The following is a 16,986-nucleotide window of genomic DNA, read 5'->3' on the forward strand; positions in this document are numbered from 1 at the left end:
CATTGTACGATAACGATTTACTCAGCTTACTTTGGCAAATCTGTGATTATGGTAAGTGACAATACGATATAAACCGTGTGTTTCTCAATAATTTAAATAGCATCCCAATCTCTTGAGTAAGCCGTAGGAAAGATGAATATACTTCTATTACATTCATATTTTACAGAACACCTCTATTGCTCCTAAATTGCCTACTGGTCTGGTTGTCTGAACAGGCTTAATTTATCTCTCGCCCAGCCGTGCTCAATAAACTGTCATTCCTAGAGCTGCCTAATGGGAATGTGCTTTAAGCACAAGTCAATCGGCAAGATACCACTGATTCAGGAGCTTCTCTGCCAGCTTAGTGATGGAAGCACCAGGCAGACTGGTGTCTTTCAGCAATCAGAGCAGAATTATCTGTCAGAGGGAATAATTAACTTAACAAAATGTAGGCGGAATTCACTCTATTTAATTAGGAAAGTTGTCTATAGTGTTAAATTAGTTTCTCTGGCAGTTATTTCTTAGCTTTCTTTTGTTTCGACAAATGAAAAAAAAAAAAAAAAACAAACAAAATCGTTGGAGAAGCAGCCTTGAGAAAGAAAAAAAACCAGAGTGTCTGCAGCAATTACTGCGGCCAGTTGACCAGGGAAGACTTATTTCCTTGACATCGTGCAAAAATGGGTGGCTTTGGTGCCAGAGAGTGAGCTGAATGCTGTTATTCCATTGACTGTTGTATTTTAAGAATAGTTGCCAGCTTTGGCCAAATTGTATTTTTCTTGTCTCTGGCTTAACATACATAAAAAATTTACTTTTTTTTTTTTCACCGAAAACATTTTGTCATAGTTTTGAAAGAATGGCTTTTACTGTTTAAATTCAAACCTCCACGATTCTTTCCTAGCCCTTGATAATACAGTGGAGGAATGAATAGTATAGATCTTACATTTCAGAGAAATCCTTGAACAATAGTGAGCCCTTGGTACAGAACCGGATGCTATTGCTCCTGAGGTCCTTTTGAGGAAAAGAATGTCCTCAGGCTGTGAGCCTTACACAAATTCCCGCATGATCATGCAACTGCCCTACACAATAAAAATCAATGTGTTGATGTTGTGCTTCAGTGCCAGCGAGTGATGAAGAGGAAGGAGCGGTGCTTTTTGACAACTCTGGCAAGGCGGCTGCCGACCCCTTTGACACATCTTCCGGCTCTGTGCAGCTCATTGCAATAAAACCCACAGCCCTCCCCGTGGTGCATCCCACGTCGGACAGGAGCCAGGAGTCAGCAGCCCTCAATGGCGAGGTGAGCATCTGGTGACCAGTGCAGCCAGTCCTCTGGGAATTCAGACTAAGGAACAACCACCTGGGAGTACTAGGTGCAGGTTGTGTCCAGGTGTATGTGGCTCTGTTGGTGGTTTCCAACCTGTGTGTGCAGGCCTCAGTGGGATAAATCAGGACACAAGTCACCCAAAATGAATTTGTTGGGTGATGTTTTTGAAGCATTGTTGCCTTTCTCAGAAAGTCCCAAGGGACTCTTTAAAAACTGTAGTTACAGTGGCACATGGGGGACTCAGCTGGTAGAGCCTATGAGGCTTGATCTTAGGGTGGTAAATTTAAGTCCCACTTTGAGGGTAGAGTCTACTTTAAAAAAAAATTTTTTTTTAAACTAGTTTTGAAGAGAAGCATCAGAAATTCTCCCCCACCCCCTTACTCACACACCACCTTCTGTCTTCTTTGGTAATACTCTTAAACCTGTTCATTATGGGAGGCCAGCTGTAGTAGGATGAACTGATAAAGAGCCAGAGAAGATAATGTCAGACAGAGAGGAATGTGGCCTACTCTGTAGGCTTTGGAATGACTTTTACTCCTATTTAGCAAGCTTGAAACAACCCTTTGCGTGCTTCCAAAAGGATATCAGCACGTATCATGATGTTAATTGGTTTTCCTGAGAATCTGAAAAAAGTTGGTAACATACTCCAGAGAATGATGATTTGACCAAAGAGAACAGATGGATGGATGAATAGGAGGTGTGGGCGGTTCAGAAAAGAGCAAGAAAGCAAGTCAGGTAACGAATATCTGAATGGTCAGTGGGCTGACAGTGTTGATGAGCTTTTAAGTTCATGCGTGTGGAACCTGCATATGAACATTTACCTTCCACGTGCTACCACATGCTTCGGTTTTTCTCTCTCATCCAACTACTGTGGTGATTGTTCATTCCATTTGTTTATATATGCTGCTCTTGTTACCTACCTAGAGGTGGAGATTTCCAAGGTTTTAGGTCCCAATTCTTTTTTTTTTAACTTTATTTATTCATGAGAGACACAGAGAGAAAGACGGGGGGGGGGGGGCGCGCAGAGACATAGCCAGAGGGAGAAGCAGGCTCCATTTGGAGAGCCCGATGTGGGACTTGATCCCAGGACTCCAGGATCACACGCTGAGCCGAAGGCAGATGCTTAACCACTGAACCACCCAGGCATCCCTAGATTTCCAAGGTTTTAAGTGTTTTTCCCATCACTCGTCAAGGAACATGCCAGTCCCCTATACCCTGGGCATTGTAAACCACATCAGGGGCTCATCCTCATTCCTCCATCCAGACCACATATAAAATCTGATTCAGAAAGCTTCTCTTGCTTTCTGGATAGGAAGACAGAGCTGGCTGAAAGGTGTGATGGGTTGAGATTCATGTTTGTCTTTTGTTTTGTTTTGTTTTTTGGTCTACTCCTATATCTTCCCTAGTACCATGACCAAAATCAAATAGAGTCTTGATTTCCTTTCCCTAAGAAGGCACTACCTCATTCCCAGGCAGATGTAAGAGGACAGGACTTCAGGCTGGAGCCATCATTAGGATCTCTACCCCTCTGCCCAGAGTCAGGAGGGAGGAATGACATATGGTGATGGATGGATAGATGGAAGGAAGGATAGATGGACAGAGAAGACCAAGGAAAGTAGAATCAGGAAGGGGCTAGCTACTCCAAGCAGAGCCCCATTCTTTCCAGTCTTGCCTCTGGTGCTAGGAGAGGCATGACTGACCATCAGGGCCAGGGCAGTGCGGTCACCCTCCCAAGGTGGCTGGGCTACATCCTTTGTGTCATAGTCCAATAAGCATCATGGATTCTCAGCACTGTCGATGCCTAGTGTTCCGAGGCAACTGTGACCACAGACACGTCTTGGTCCTCTTGGCTTTGGTTTCCCAGCAAGCCAGTTTTTGGTTTATTGGAGGAAAACACCCCTGCCCTGGGAGCCTCACAGGCTGTATCAGGAGAGTCATCAGCCTGGGGTAGAGGCAGCTGGATCCCAGGAGTGGCTAACCCACACATCATAGATGCTCTTGTTGAGTGACACCCCCTGGAAGAGAGCATCTAGATTCCAGAGCCATGCTGAGAGGCATGGGTTTCAAGGGTCACTCCCCGGTAGGCTGAGCTAGTTGAAGGGGTAGGCACAGGAGGGTAGAGTGTGGGTAGTAGTGGAACCAAGGGCATTACCACATTGGGAATGTAGATGAGCAAGTAGGAAGTGAGCAGCTGCCCAAAGGGAGGCCCTGTGATTCCCACTGGACAGTCCCTTAAGGTCTGGGGTCCCCAGGAAGTGGAGGGGCCAGACTCTGTGCTCAGGGGAGAGGGATGAGGGCCTGTTGGCCACCCCCCCCCCAACCAGGAAGTCTCTCCCTCCACTCTTCTAGGCCTGGGGAGGGGACAGGGGAGCCACAGAGGCCTCTCAGAGGGCAGGGGTGCAGTGGGCACCACCTCCTCCCCACTGTGCCCAGAACCAGCTGGAGCTGGGCTGCTCCGTGTGCCCTTTCCCTAGGATCTCATAGCAGAGGCTTTATGCCAAAGCCCTCACTGAGTGGTGGTTGGGAATTAGGCGGCCGTTAGGACCAACTGTGCAGCAGGTGGGGGCCCAGGTCCTTGGCAGAGTCACCCTGCACGTCCCTGCTCTGCCAGCACAAGCAGAGGGCCATGTTCTGCAGCCACAGCACCTCTGCTGGTTCATCAGGCTCACGATGACCACCCGGAGGTTGCCTTGGCCTGGGGCTTCCCAGGATTTTAGGCACCTCGCAGAAGCATCCATTGGAGGAGAGGTTATAGCAGGTGGAATCCTTCTAGTCCTTCTGGTCATCCCTGCAGAAGAGGATGTGGCCTGGACCTGATGGATGACAGGGCATGATGAAGCTGATGGGCCAGCTTCAGCCTGCAGGAGGATGTGGCCTAGGTTACCAGGGCCATCCTGGCCAAGTAGGCATAGGGGGGCTTGTTGTGCCACAGATATCTCTTCTTCCTCCTCTTGGGGGGCTGGGAGGACAACTCTGACCTGGGAAGCCTCGGGCACGGGCTGCTGCAGGTCCCCATGCAAGGGAGGCAAGCCGCGTGGGTGGGGGCCTGGCCCAACGGTGGGCACAAGGCAGCATGACAGTGTGGTGAGGCACGGCTGGGGGCCTGACATCGAAGGTTCATTGATTTTTAAAAAGAACTTTGCTGGTTATAAACTTACAGAGCACTTCTGTGCCGACTTCTCATTGTTGTTGTTGTTGTTTTTTTCAACTTCCTTATATTTTAGATAAAGAAACTGTGGCCAGAGGGTCAAGTGGCTTTCTCAGAACCACACGGTTATTGTGATAGTCATGATATGATGTTCAGGCCCCCTGGCTCCCTATCCAGTGCTCCTTCCTTCTCTTTGCCTGACTGTGGCCCGTCAGTGAGAAATAGCATTGTGACTAAAAGAGTACAGACTCTCAAACCATGCTGCAAGAATTTGAAGCCAAGTTCTTCTATTTACCATTTATGTGACGGTAGGCAGGTTAGTTCATTTCTCAATGCCTCGGTATTTCCATGTGTAAAATGGGGTTCATGGAGGATCAAATGAGTTAATACAGGTAAAACACTTAGAACATTGCTTAGCACATAATCAGTACATTATTATTATTATTATTATTACTATTATTAATTAGCCAATGAATGAGGATTCATTGATCATTTATCATCTTAGGTTCCTTGGTTCTAAAATTTGGGAACCTGTAAAGGTTCTTCTCAAAGCCAGTCATGCCTCCTGAATCTTTCCTTAGGCACGGTTCTGACACACAAGCCCAATGATGAGAGGCCTCTGAGGTTGTCACTAATAAAATGGTAACTGCTCTTGATTAGGACATCGGCCCAGTATGGGCCCAGATAATGGTCGCCACACCCGGATCTATTCACCTCAGCCTCACCATGTGAATGTCATGGGGACACATTCTAGATCTCAGCTGAATTCAACATACAACTCCCTTCTCTTGCCAAGCCCATCACCCTGTCCCAGAAGGAAAACGGATGAACATTTTGCCTGTCCAGAAATGGATACTTGTTACATTTTGGTAGTTAAAGGAATGGATCTTGCTGGCATTTGGACTGGAAAAGAGCCCTCAGCTGTTCTCTGTAATTTGCTGCCTTGTAGCATTTAAGGCAGATTGTCTTATAATTTTCTTCCTTCCTCTCTTATGGTTGGCTTATTTCAATGAAAAAAAACACAACCCCAAAGCCATAAATTTTCCTTTTATGAATTATAGGTAATTCTTTTAAAGATTATTTTAAAGAAAGCATAATAACTACATAGAATGTTCAGAAGAAAAAAGAAAAATCACTATAATCTCACTACCCTAACATATCTTGTTTTCATTTTCTGTGCCTCCTCCCCAAACTTTTGGTCAAACTCGTGTATATTTTAGAATCTCATACAGACAACTGTGTATCCTATGTCTTAAACATTTGCAGTTGTTGCTATTGTCTTTGGGATGATCACTGTTAATGACTTAGTTTAGTAGGTATCCCATTGATTGGAAAACTGATCGTTTATTGTTCAAATCTTCCAGATAATTTTTGGTTTTAGTTTTGGTTCTGGTTATTATATCTGAGTAATTTCATGCTTTACTTTTAAAACCTTTTATTCTGAAATAATTTTAGGTATACTCAAGAGTTGCAGTAACAGTACAGAGAGCCCCATCCGCTCTTTACCTAGCTACCCCAAGTGTGAACATTTTATGTAAACATAGAATAATTATCAGTCAAACCCAGGAAATTAACATTTGTGCTGTTTGATTGACTAATCTACAGCCCTCATTTGAATTTCATTGGTTTTCCCACTAATGTCCCTTTCCTGTTCCAGGATCCAGTCCAGGATCCCACATGGTGTTTAGTCATGTCTCCTCTAGTCTGGGACAATTCTGCAGATCTTCTTTATCTTTATTTTTCTTTATCTATCTTTATCTTTCTTTATCTTTATCTATTATTTATCTTTCATGACCATTACTCTTTTGAAGAGTAATGGCCAGTTATCATGGGCAGTGTCCCTCAGTCTGCGTTTGTCTGATGTTTTCTTGTGATTGGATTACAGTTATGCATTTTTGGCATAACCATGGGGATGATGGACCCTTTTGTGGGCATCATATCAAGAAGCACTTGATATCTCTGACCACTGGTGATGTTAACTTTCATCTCTGATTTTGAAGCTCTCTTAGAATGTGGCTTAAGGAGAGATTCCAGAAATGGGATTCCTCACTCAGAGGATGTCATCCTAGCTTCCTCTCTTGGCTAGTTTTGGTGGCAAGCAGAATGAGGGAACAATTAAGACCTGTGAAATACTGCCAGCCTAAAAATATCTTTAGGGCCCAGGGTAGGGAGGTCTTTGCAAAAGCTAGAAAAAATATTCTGTATAAATAAAACATCTAAGGTAGAGCCTTTGTTAGTGAACTTTGGATTAATTCTGTAGGTTGACCTCTATCTTATCGCTAGATGAATTTTCAGTTTATGAATTACAGAAAACTCTTTTAAAGATTAAAGAAAATATAATAACAACAGTATACATGGCTATATTAATATAGTCCAGTCTAATTACAAACAGCACTAATGGTCTTCCATATTATCCAGTAGGTGTCAGGCTGATTTCATTGTTGAGCTCCGTTCGTGGGTGTAACATACTCATTGTTTGTTATTTCTTTAGCGTAGCCATCTGCTTGTATGTTTGACGGGTCAGGAAGTATGTTGGCCAAGTTCCTTTCTATGTGACCAGACTGGCTTTGCCCTATAGGGTAGGAACTGACTGGCATTGGTGGCTATACAGGCTTCAAAATTATCTACCTCTCAAGAAAGATATAGATTGACAAAAATAAGCTCTTAAGTGCAGGTTGGTAGAGTGGAGAGACCTTAGAAACAGGTTCTCTGCTCTGCTTTCTCCTTCCATTCATCCCAACTCAGCCTCTTCAGGAACTGGCTGTCTTATCCAGCTGGGCATCAGCTAGCTAAGTGGCCAGGGGAAGCTTTTGGGTTCCTCAGGGCTGGAGCCAAAAGTGAGGCACCAAGATCCAGCTGGGCTTCCAAATAAGAAGATCCCATACTGGGGAACCAAAAGGTTTTAGGTGGGATTAGGCCGACGCCACAAAGGCCTGAGCAGGAGTGGGTGGACTAGGGAGAAAGAGGCCCTAATGGAAGGTCCAAGTGGCTTAGGTGAATGGCAGGCTCCATATTATTTGTGGCCCACTGTTGTGGGATGGGACACAAGTGGGTCTAGCTGGCTCAAAGGACCGGAGGTGAAGCCTAGGACAGCTTTTGCAAGAGTTGTGACCTGATGAAAACCTCCCACCTGTTGGCTGTGCCTGGTTGGATGTGGGCCTGAGACTCTCTCTCTCCCCAGGTAAACAAAGCCCTGAAGCAAAAGTCAGACATCGAGCACTACCGGAACAAGCTGCGCCTCAAAGCAAAGAGGAAGGGATATTACGACTTCCCCCCGGTGGAGACAAGCAAGGCTCAGACAGAAAGAAAAAAGATGTACGAGAAAACCCAAAAGGAAATCGAGCACGTTTTGGATCCAGATCCAGAACTGTGTGCCCCCTTCGCTGAGTCTAAAAACAGGTGCAGTGTCTAATGGTCCCTGTATGTCAGTGGGATGAGGGTAGAGGGTGTGTTGGGTAACATATCAGCAGAGGGTGCCGATCTGGACCATGCTGGTCTGTGCAAGCTGGTGCTCCATAATGAATTTAGAAAAGAATAAAATTGAAGCTACTTAAAAAAAATACTTGGGCAAACAACCATAATTGTCCTTTAGCTCAATAAGATTTCCAAGCCAGTAGCTGGGTCAGAGCTGGGTGAAGATAGAATAATATCACCTACCTGGTAATGCAATTTCCAGATCAAGAGACATTGGATTTTTCAATTAATTGAATAAGAAATGCAAATTTCATGCCTCACCTTTTCATTCAGCTTCAATAAGTACTTACCACCCAACTCCTTAGAGCTCTGTGCTGGGCTCATCTCTTGTATCTATAGATTTGTTCATTTATTTGACATTAATCATCACCTGCTATGGATTAGGCACCATGCAAGTTGTTGAATACTCTCATGGTCATGAGAGTCTCTCATGGTCTCTGCTTTTTCTTATTCATTCATTCATTCATTCATTCATTCCACTCATTCAGAATTTTATGGTAGGCAAGACAGCCCAGTCACTGCTCTCATGGGACTTAAGGTCTGATGGGAGAAAAAAGATAATAACCCCGAAGTTCATTACTCACAAGTGCTATGGGTGTTTGCAATGTGATGGTCTATAAGGAGGACCTAGCTTCAGAGGGAGGGTCACAGGCCCAGGGGTTGGAATTGGCATTATCCCCAAGCTTTTTCATTTTTCTTTTCTTTCAAGATATATTTATTTATTTGAGAGAAAGAGAGTGAGGAGGGGGAGGGGCACAGTGAGAGAGAGAATCTCAAGCAGTCTCCCCACTGAGCACAGAGCCTGATGTGCTTCTCCACACAGGGCTCCATCCACAATCCTGAGATCATGATCTGAGCCTAAATTCAGAGACACTTAACCAACTGGGGGCCCAGGCACCCTGTCATTATCCCAAGCTTTGTTGCTAACTAAGCAGAGAGTGACCTCATCCACTGGGTAAAGAGAAAGAGGCTAACAAAACTAAATATGGCCATCTTTCGGCTTTTCCACCCCATCTTCTAAAGCACCTCCTTGGAAACATTTTCATGCTTTGAGATCATCCCTTTCAAGTATACATTCTCCTTGGCAACATGCCCATTGGCTTTGGGCCTGCTGGCTCTCCAATATACCCCATACATCCTACTGGCAGGTGCACCCTCCACAAACAAGGTGAGATAGAACAGCTTCTGGCCTGAGCAGGTATTTTTTAAAAGCAAAATGATTATGTGACAGGCTTGGATGGAAGCCACAAAATCAAAATGGGAGGTGGGGCTTAAATTTATTAACGTAATTGACATAGTTTTTTTTTTTTTTTCAAAAAAGATCTCATTTATTAGAGAGAGAGAGCATGACCAGGGGGGAGAGGGAGAAGGAGGCTCCCTGGTCAGCAGGGGCACAATCTCAGGACCCTGGGACTATGACCTGAGCCGAAGACTGACATCTGACTGAGCCACCCAGGTGCCCCAACGTAGTTTATTTTTAATAAAGAGGGACTTCTAAGCCAGTGCTTCATTTACTATGCTTCTAAAGAGACTTGATGGGTATAAGCTAGTGGTCCAAAAATCAACACTTTGATAGGGGTCATAATACATGTGTCACCATGTTGGTAACTGTAGAACAAAGAGAAAGGTATGGATTTTATAGGAAGACTGGTGGCTTCTTTAGCTTAAAAGCTACACTTTTAGCTGCACGCCACACTTGGGGACGTTATAGTTTAGCGGTCTCTTATAGACTGGGGCAGGGAATAGTTTCCTGTTGCCACTTGGAAAATGAATCAAAGATCATGCGCAAATGAGAGGAACTTAGCTTGGAAAGTTCCTTGGGAAATACATACAAAATTTTGGTTGAAGCTTTTCATAAAGGGCATGGACACAACTTTTCCTCCCATGGAGATGCATCCCCACTGCCCAGCAAAAGTTCAGGCAGGATCCTCATGGCCCTTCACCAGCCTGCCCATGCTCTGAGTGTGTTCTCCATAAATGTCTGTGGAAGAAATGATTGAATGACTCTAAACATAATGTTAAAATTTTTTCAGTCAATGAAGGGGAAAATACAGAAGACCACAAGCTGGGTGAGGTGGGCGTAGGAATGGAGATGAGATCAGCAAGGTGTGAGCATTGGAAGGGAAGGGTTCACAGAGAAAGAGGATGCCCCAGTAAGCTAGCTCTGAGGTGTCATTCTTGTCACGCTCTGCTGTTGAGTCCAGGGGCTACTGCCGGGTGTGGGGTATCTGTTGTCACGGATTGAGGTTACCTATTGACTGCCACTCACAGCTCAGCTCTGCAGAGCTTCTGCTCTCAGTGACCTCGCCATGGCAAGGCACGCGTGGGGGGGCCCGTCCTCCCGTCCAGGGGTGGCATCAGTAATCAGGACTTTACCCTGAGACCTAAATGCAATCGCATCAAAGACAACATTTAGGTCCAAATGTTGACTCATCCCTGCATCTTTTAAAAGAGTCTTCACGGCTCTTTCTTTAAAGTCAGAAGAACACCCCCATTTTCATGTTATCTGCTCTTACCCAGAGGCACGCAGAAGACGTGATGTAACCGAGGAAGATGCTGGCAGAGTGTCCCCCCATAGATTCTCTTGGCTCCCCCTGCCCCCGTGCAGCCCGCATGCAGCGGCATCCTACTTCCCGGGAGCATCCGTGACTCCGATTCGGGGGCCTTGTCTCTGCAGCCCCCACCAGAAGCGCCGCACCGTTTCTGGGCCTGGAGCAGCTTCGGTCAATGACAGATGGGAGCTGATGGGTAAACACCCTGGCAGGAGAGCTCTGAGGTGCAAGCTACACTCGTGATAACCACGTTTGCTGGCTTCTGTGTTTGATGCTTTGACATCTGGGGGTCTGGCCAACTCTTTTTCTTTTTTTTTAAAGATTTTATTTATTTATTCATGACAGACAGAGAGAGGCAGAGACACAGGCAGAGGGAGAAGCAGGCTCCATGCAGGGAGCCCGATGTGGGACTCGATCCTGGGTCTCCAGGATGACACCCTGGGCCGAAGAGAGGCACCCAACCACCTCCTTCACATAGGGCTCTCCCACTCTGGGCTCCAGTCCCCCAAACCACCCCCCCAACCCCCAAACCCCTGAAGCCTGGCTCCCACACCACTAGGAACAGCCCCTCTGCCCCCAGAGGCTGCTGAAATGGTTCCTGCAATCCAATCCAAAGCCTGTTTACCCTGCCTTGCCTGTTCCTTCCCCAAGAAACCACAAGAAAGGTCCTTCCTTGCCCACATTTTCTCCTCACTCCTACTGTCTAGTGACTGACCCTGGTGCTTCCCCACGTGGCGCCCGGTGACATGCCCCTTCCTCTTGGCATTGTGAGTGCAACAAGCTGTCTTTTCAATGGCAGCCGCCTCCTGATCCATTGGGCTAGGCCATACCTAAATAAAGTAAAACCGACATTTTACCGCAACTATTTCCCATCTTTCTCCAGTAACTTTGAGAAAATACCAATCTGCTCTATTTCATACCCTCTATTGGCCTCCTTACCTTTCTGTCTCATTTTTCCACTTCCCAAACTTTGTGCTTCCTGGAACCCTTTCCCAGGTAAACCACTTGTCAAATCATAATGGAGCCTGCTTCCTGGGGATCCCAACCTAAGACAATAATAAAGACAGAATTGCTCTCACAGAAGCAGAGCTGCTCCTCCTCCTTAGCGGCTACATTCCATTTTTATGGAACCCTGAGTTTCCTTAGAATGCAGTTTGGAAACTACTTTCTTAAATTATTGTGAGATTTAAAAAAAACCCTAAAAAGTGCAAATAAAATTTATCGCTATCTACCCAGGAATAGTTTCAGAGGTAAAGATGCTTTTAAAGTTTGCAGGTTTCAAAATATATTAACTTTTAAAGAATACAGCAAAATGCCCACAAGAAAGAAATATACCTAGTGGAACTCTATTTGATTAAAATAAGTAATTCCTCTACCCAAGAGCCTAATTTATTTCTAAGTAGATGCTTACCCACCAGGCCATGCATGGGTGGTCTGGTCAATTGAGATCCACGTTAAATAGCAGCCTTTAAACTGGGCGTCATAATGGAACATTGTCTTTGATGTAAAAGGAGACTGGAGTGCACCCCAATGTCTAGGTTCTCACCCACGTTCTTGGTTCTTGAAAGGGCTCACACAATCTTGCTATTGTGTTTCTAATACTTCCAAAATAGCCTGCTTAAATGTCAATTGCTAATCCTAGTGTTTATTCCCCCAACCATCCTTATTAGTAAATCTTTTCTAAATGAGTTAATTGGCAGTCTCAGGACAGTTGTAAAGTCAGCTTTTTCAAAAAGTGATTTGTAATTAGGTCAAGGAGGAGAATTCTTTGGGGTCTGCCTTAAAGTGTGAATCACTCTATTTCATAAGGTTGTGCTCCATTCCTAAAGGAAGCTTCTAATTACAAATAACCATAGGGCACAGTTTATAATATTAGGTTTAAGCTCCTATATTAGGATTCTTTGGGTTGCAAGTGGCAATCCAGAACAAACTGGTTAAATAGAAAGAGAATTTGTCATTGAATGCAAAAGGTCAAGGCTTCAGATATGACTAGATCCAAAGGTTCATACAATGTCTTGTCCTCTCATCACTCTTTGCTGGTTCCTGTTCAAGCTCTGACCTCATAGTGGCAAATTGGTTGCCAGCAACTCCTGGCCTATATCCTATCTTCTCAGAAACTTCAATGTCAAGAGAATGCCTCTTTCCTGGTTGCTCTAGCGAAAGCCCTGAGACTCAGTCTCATTGGACCAACTCATGTGCCTGTCCTCTGACCAGTCGTTGTGGCCATGGGGCTCTGATGCATGATTCTGCAAGCCAACTCCTTCAGGAAGGGTAGCCGCCCAAGAATATCACAGTGCTCCTCCCAAATGAAGGTTACCATGGGTTTCAGGCAAGTGGAGATCACAGAGGTGGTCTAAACAGGTGTGAGCTCCTCATGGTGAAGGGGTGAGTCTAATAGTGTTTATTTTACTCCCTAGGCTAATTGCAAGGGTAGTGTTTTGTCTTGGGAGTTCTAATGTCTGTTCTAAACTAACAGTGTGTGATGGTCATGCTAAGACTAACTGGGTGTGTGATCTTGAAAAGGTGTGTCTATGTCTACCTGCCAGGATTCTGGCTTCCTACGTAGTCCCTGGGAATAAATAATGCAACCTTTTCACCTTCAACCCATGAATGGATGGAATCTTAGAACGGAGCCATAAAACAGTTGGTGTCTGGGGAATTCTCTGAAGATAGATGCTCTGAAATGCCAGTATTCACGAAGAGAAATGTACAGCTGGACATGGTACTGGGTATCATGTGAAACCACCTATCCCCAAGGGGGCCTTACTTCCTACTTGTAAGAGTTGCCTTGTGTGGAAAAAGAAAGCACAGCTACAATCCTCACCATATTTCTGTTTGTTTCTTCTTCCTCATAAAGAGTCCTCAAAAGGCAAGTATAAACAGTGGTGACAAATGTATGTATTCCCTAAGGGAGCTGAGTAGAGCCTCTCAACATGCTGACTCCCTGGCTTGGAATGTTCTGTGCAGGATTAGCATGTGACAGGCTCTCTTTGGGTCTCAGGTAAACCATCCTCTCTCTAGAGAGGCCTTCCCTAACTGTCCTATCTAAAGTTGTCCCCTCTTTTAGCCATCTTCTCACATCTTATTTTTCTTACTAGCACTCATCATCCTCTGAAATAACCATGTGAATTGTCTATCTCCCTCATTAAAATGGAAGCTCCAGGGGAGCAGGACCATGTCTGTCTTGTTCATTGTGGATCCTTATCATCTTCCACAGTGCCTGGCACATGGTAGAAACTCAGTAAATATTGGATGGATGGATGGATGGATGGATGGATGGATGGATGGACGGATGGGTGGATGGGTGGATATGCTCCAAACTGCCTCTTGGTTTATGGCTCCTTAGCCCAGAAAGAAATCTGGGGAAGGTAGAAAAGAAAATCTATCAATAGTCAAGTATTAAGTGGCCCATTAGCCGCAGGGTTTATTAACTCAGTCATAGAACCCTGCGTGTGAAATCAGAAAGATTAAAAGGAGCAGCAGGCTCCTGAGTCAAGGGTCAACCAGAGCAAGTCTGTTCTTCTAACATTATCTGTCCTTGAGGTCAAGGGAGAGAGAGCCCCTGGCCTTGCCAGCAACAGAATTTCAGATGAAGCTGTAGCGTTGCAATTGGTTATCCTTACCTGGTTTCCATAAGAAGAGGATTTACAATTAAGCCAAATGGTTACAGCATCTGGGAAAACAAAAAACAAAAACAAACTTTGATTCCATTATTCCTATGGCCTCTGATGGCCAGAGAACAAATAGCATGAATCCTGAGATCTGCAAGGCAAATCCAAATCCTTCATTGGTTGCCTGTAGTTTGGATCAGTGGAGAATTCCATCTGTCAGGGCATTTGCTGCATCATAACAGTTGTTGAATTTTCTTCAGGCAACAGATGAAGAACTCTGTCTACCGAAGCCGGCAGTCTCTCAACAGCCCGAGTCCAGGGGAAACAGAGATGGACCTTCTGGTAACCCGAGAGCGACCCCGGCGTGGAATCCGTAACAGCGGATACGACGTAAGTCTCTGCTTTGCTTTCCCCTGAAAACCAAGGAGATAGAGCGTCCCATAATGTCTTGCTTTGCTGTATATTTGTGGAATTTAAAAGTGCACCCAAATGTTTTCTATTTTATTATTCCTTGTTACCAGTTTTGCAAAGGAAGACTACTTGGAATGTCTCAGGGTAGCAAATTATTGCTAAGAGGATTTTGATCTCTAAATCCAGCCATTTGATGAATAGTACATTATTGATCTTAAGTCAACAGGGATTCTAAATGTCCTTAATTTTTTCCCCTCTGTCCTTAAAACTCAGTAGGAACCATGACTGTGGGTAAGAATTCATTTGAACACAGGCTTCTTTTCATCCATAGCAGTGTTGAGGAGTTGGATTTGTTCCTGATTTCATAACTCCTCAATATGCCATGGAAACAATCAGATGTCCAACAGAGCGATTTGGTGATTTCATATGATGAAGCCCAGGTTTATATGCAGTCATGTCTCCAAACCGCAAAAATTGTTCTAATCACATCGAATTTCCTCAGATGAGGAGCAATAGTGGGGTGTCTTGTATTCAATGGCTCACATCCTGCTAATGTAGTTGCACCCATGAGCTCACATGAACGCTGCTCTGAGGAGGTGCTCAGTAATGCATCACCCTGCCCCAGAACTTCACATGCCCTTAAATCTACTCTTAGGTTTTATGAAACAGGTTTTTTTCCCATTCTCCCAAAACATTTCTCTAATTACGAATAAAAGTTTTTTGTATCAAAAGTTATGATTCAAAAATGTCTGGATAAAGTGTTGTTGTAATCTGTGAGGTTGTCATTTGAAAATGACTCTTGATTTCGTAAATATATTCTGCTAATTTGAAGACAAGGTCCCCCCACCCCCACCCCAGGATTGGTCATTGTTTGCCACAAAAGCTTAAAGTGGGATTTTAATGGAACCTTAAAAAACAGAGATATTGTACCTAATTTGAACTTCTAGTTTACCTGAGATTAAGACTTGATGTTTGTGTTGATGGTGATAACCTTCTCTTTTATTTCTGTTTTCCTTTTTCATATAAAACCAATTGATAGTTTCATAAAATTCTAGATACTTTGGGCAAATTTCTTTTCCCCTCCAGGTGAAATTACTCAACATTAATATTTCTCCTCATAAAAATATTTTTTATACTAAACCCAGTCAGCAATTTGATAATCAGCCTGTGGTTAAAAATCAGGTATTTGAGTTCTCCAGTTAATCTATCCCTGCCAACAGTGAATATTTTTCCTTCAAGCCGATAGTTTGGGGGACTTATTTTGCTCAGACATACCCAAGGTTTATGATAGGATTTTTTTTTCAATATGATAGGATTCTTTTTTTTTTTTTTTAAAGGTTTTTTATTTATTTATTCGTGATAGAGAGAGGCAGAGACATAGGCAGAGGAAGAAGCAGGCTCCATGCCCGGGAGCCCGATGTGGGATTCGATCCCGGGTCTCCAGGATCGCGCCCTGGGCCAAAGGCAGGTGCTAAACCGCTGCGCCACCCAGGGATCCCAATATGATAGGATTCTTAATGTATTTCGAGATTGGAATTAATAGGTCTCTTGTGAGATTCTAGGCACAGACCTTTTTACAGTTTGAGGAAATAGGACAGTTTCCCTATTAGTCTTGAAAAGGGGGATCCGTGCAGGTTTTTTTTAACTGCTATGCCATGACTTGTAGTACTGACTTAATACTTTTAGAGTGCCGTGTTAGTACGTTACTTACGGCAACAGAAGGAGAAGGATGATTTTTAAAAGGAGGTTGCTCACCCCTCACAAACATGTATGAATGTTCCAATTATAGATTGCTTCAAGGGAAGCCCACTTCATTCTAATAGGTTTTTCTTAAATATACATGTCCTGAGAATTGCATGTGGTCTCTGAAACATAAGCAAAGATAAGTATCTTTAAGCCAAAGTGATCATCTAGGGACCTGTTTTACGAGTTTAGACTGTCGTGTTCCTGCTTCTCCTCTTGTGATCACATGAAAAATAGCTATCATTTACTGACTGTGCATGATAGACCAGCCTCTATTCCAGTCTTTTTATGTGAATTATCTAATTGAATTTTCATAGTCAATCAGTCAGGGAAACACCCTCCTCACACCCCTTGTACAGGTGAGGAAACCAAGGCACAGAGGGGTTATACAGTTTGTCTACCCAACTCCAGAACCTATCCTCTCAACCACCATGCAGTAGGGCTTCCATATAAATTCATCACACTGTATCACATCATCATATATCCTAGACTTCTGCTCTCACAGAGAGGCTGGATGTCAGGTCTCACAGGACTTCTTGCATGGATAACTCACACAAGCAAAAAAAATGGACCCGCCGATAAAGGAGGAAAGGAAGAGAGTCATAGCTTTAAGCAATGCATTCATTTTCCAAACTCTTGATTTTCTAAAAACGCCAGGGCCCTCCTGACAAAAGAATCCCATCAGCCCAGCAGTGAGCAGGTCATTCGGTTGGAAGCATATCATTCCTCCTACTGGGTCTGGGGAGC

General features: G+C 44.3%; 1 protein-coding gene and 1 pseudogene across 7 annotated transcripts in view; one reads left to right on the top strand and one right to left on the bottom strand.

The window, feature by feature from the left end:
- The window catches only part of KIAA1549L (KIAA1549 like), a 263,343-nt gene that overhangs the window by 203,424 nt on the left and 42,933 nt on the right, over positions 1 to 16,986 (top strand). For all 7 annotated transcript variants that reach the window (XM_072759088.1, XM_072759084.1, XM_072759085.1 and 4 more), the window contains 3 exons: positions 1,095 to 1,273; positions 7,630 to 7,847; positions 14,346 to 14,475. In XM_072759088.1, coding sequence (XP_072615189.1) covers positions 1,095 to 1,273; positions 7,630 to 7,847; positions 14,346 to 14,475 — 527 coding nt within the window. The remainder of the gene's footprint in view (positions 1 to 1,094; positions 1,274 to 7,629; positions 7,848 to 14,345; positions 14,476 to 16,986) is intronic.
- LOC112930493 (forkhead box protein H1 pseudogene) lies at positions 3,238 to 4,316 on the bottom strand (annotated as a pseudogene).

Source organism: Vulpes vulpes, chromosome 5 (assembly GCF_048418805.1).
Source record: "Vulpes vulpes isolate BD-2025 chromosome 5, VulVul3, whole genome shotgun sequence".
Classification (NCBI taxonomy): Eukaryota; Metazoa; Chordata; class Mammalia; order Carnivora; family Canidae; genus Vulpes; species Vulpes vulpes.